Source organism: Silene latifolia, chromosome 1 (assembly GCF_048544455.1).
Source record: "Silene latifolia isolate original U9 population chromosome 1, ASM4854445v1, whole genome shotgun sequence".
In the NCBI taxonomy this organism is placed as follows: Eukaryota; Viridiplantae; Streptophyta; class Magnoliopsida; order Caryophyllales; family Caryophyllaceae; genus Silene; species Silene latifolia.
The window spans coordinates 172,838,691-172,841,308 of NC_133526.1; the positions used below are offsets into that span (position 1 = coordinate 172,838,691).

The 2,618-nt window shown below is 35.5% G+C and overlaps 1 protein-coding gene across 1 annotated transcript; it reads right to left on the minus strand.

The window, feature by feature from the left end:
- Window positions 1-330: 330 nt before the first annotated feature.
- On the minus strand, window positions 331-2,262 carry LOC141611472 (glutamate receptor 2.5-like). The gene is made up of 3 exons (XM_074430045.1): window positions 1,936-2,262; window positions 1,163-1,563; window positions 331-697 (listed from the first exon to the last, which is right to left on the minus strand). Exons 1-3 carry the CDS (start codon window positions 2,132-2,134, stop codon window positions 452-454), a joined length of 846 nt encoding a protein of 281 aa, XP_074286146.1. The 5' UTR covers window positions 2,135-2,262; the 3' UTR covers window positions 331-451.
- Between the last annotated feature and the right edge of the window lie 356 nt (window positions 2,263-2,618).

Consider the following 2,618-nt stretch of genomic DNA (forward strand, 5'->3'; position numbering starts at 1 on the left):
CACTAATAAATTGAGAGAAAGAGTATATAGTCAAAGAAAGTTAATTGGGATTACTGCAGAAAGCTTACTTACTAATCAGATCTAAAGTGCGAGATGAAAAAATTCTAAGTGTCTTAGGGTTCTAAAACTGAATAATTAACATAAGTTTAGTAATAGTCTGTTAATACTAAACATTAAATAAGTTACGGCTATAAACAATTAAGACCCATAATAAAACGAATCAGGCCGATCGACGAAGGACGCAGGTCGATCAACTTCACACACGGCTCGATAATTAAAGGAATACAAGCTCATTTTACATACATTACCCATCGTGTGTCCAAAAGATAATTAAAGGAATACAAGCTCATTTTACATACATCACCCATTGTGTGTCCAAAAGATAATTGAAGGAATACAAGCTCATTTTTTGACCAATTTACAAAAGAAAACTAACAAAAACAAAACAAGGTCAAAAAAGGAAAAAGAAAGAGACAATTGAGAGAAGGCCAATTAGTGAGCCACCAACAATTAGGATCCAATTATAACGAGGAGGAAGAAAGGAAGAGGCAACATCAAGATCATTGTTAAGATAATCTGAACATGCATCCAAATTTCCAATCGTCCTATCTTGAATCTTTCCTAAACGTCCATTATCTGTCATTTTCAATATTCCTTCCGATACGTTACTTCCTAGATTGGAGTCTATCCAAAAGGCCTGCATGAAATTAAATAAGTTAAGTTATTAGATTTGAACTTTAAATGTCGTACTTTGTAAATACTCCCTCCTATTCATTTTAACCTTCCCCTTTTAAAAGGGCACGCAAATTAAGGGAAGGATTATTTTATTGTAAAGTATTGTGGTGGTGTAAGGTAATTGGAGAGAGGGAAGGTATTATTGTGGGGTAAGATGATTAAAATAAGTATTGTTGTGGGGTAAGGTGATTAAAATAAGATAAAGTATGAGTATTGTGGGGTATTGTTGTGGGGTAAGGTGATTAAAATAAGTATAAAATTTTACTAAATAAGGAAAGGGGGAGAGTTATATGAATAGATGAAAAAGGAAAGGGGGAAGGTTAAAATGAATAGGAGGGAGTACATAAAAAGTCAACTAAATTATTGACCGGAACAAAGCAGTTAATAAAAAGTCACAATGTTATTGAATGGAACAAGAGATACATACAAAACCAATGCCGGTAGAATGAATATTTGGTATCGTGACAATGGTAAAGTTATCACAATATTTAGCTTGTAGAAGCTTGAGATGAGGTTCATTTGCAACAATCGCATCTACACCGCCTTTTGATAACATATCCGCCATTTCTTCAGCAGAATTCAGGCTTTTTAATTTTGATTCGGAAAATCCCTTATATTTCAATATGTCGAATATGAATGATCCTTCTGTATAACCAACATTTGCGTCTTTCTCCTTTAGTTGGGTTAGGTTCGTAATGGTAGCACTCCCACGGGGTGTATTTGATGATGCTTGACTTACTATATAACATCCAAGTAGGACAATAATTACCAATAAGAATGTTGTCATCAATAGCCTTGTGTGGATTATTGCTCCTAATTCTGCATCTCCTGCAATTCAATCAGTGGTGGAGTTAACAGTCGAAAATTTCAAAGATTTTAGTTAAAATTGTGCCAAATTAAAATTAATTTATGATAACCAAGTGGTGTTAGTCCAGTGTTAACTGGGTTAAACCTTGAAGCTTGCAGAAATGCAGGAGTTGAGAGGTCTCAGGTTCGACTACCAGCTGTGGCGATGATCACTTGGCCACTGCAGCCCCCGAAGGGGTGGCTTACATGGTCAATGTGGTGGTGCGGGAATGCATGAGCCCGGGGGGACTCAACCCCCTCGTCAAAAAAAAAAAAAAAAAAAATAATAATAATAATAATACTCCGTAATAATTTATGAAAATGAGGGTATATATACAAATAGAAGGGACTTACTAGGGGCATTATTTTCATTCCCTCCAAAAATTCTTGCGCATTTAGCAATACTAAGAACATAAATGGTAGCAGCAATGAAGCTTAAGGCATAAGCTGTAATTAGGAATGCAGAAGTGATTCGTATCAAAGAAACTCCTGAAGAAATGGCATTGTGATTTCTTGGAACCAGCATTGATATTGGTGATTCAAGATATGGCATTGTGAAATCTACCAAGTGCGATCGAGAATATAGGATTGTTATTTCACCTACCGCGCCATCATATTCCTGGTATCCAGCAATTCACATAGATTAATCAAAATATTATTGAAAATCATTTATGGTTCCACGACCCAATCATCGGTATGGCCCAGGCGAAAGATAAGTTTGGGTCGGGTCAAGCCAGGCACGCCGACCTTCTAGTTGTATTGGGCACGGCACAACTATTGACATCCTTAGGCATGACTAACTGACTATACAAAGCAAGCAACACAAGTAAAGGAGGTACAAAACCGTACAAAGGCCAAGAACCTAAAATAATGTTTGAATAACCACGACAAATATAATCATACCGTTTAACAACATACAACAATAATGAGGATTTAAACCGAGAACATATATATTGTTAATAATCGTAAGTTTTAGTATCAAATGACTGGAATTGAATCATACACAATTAGCAATAAAGCAAATAAAAATGCATAGA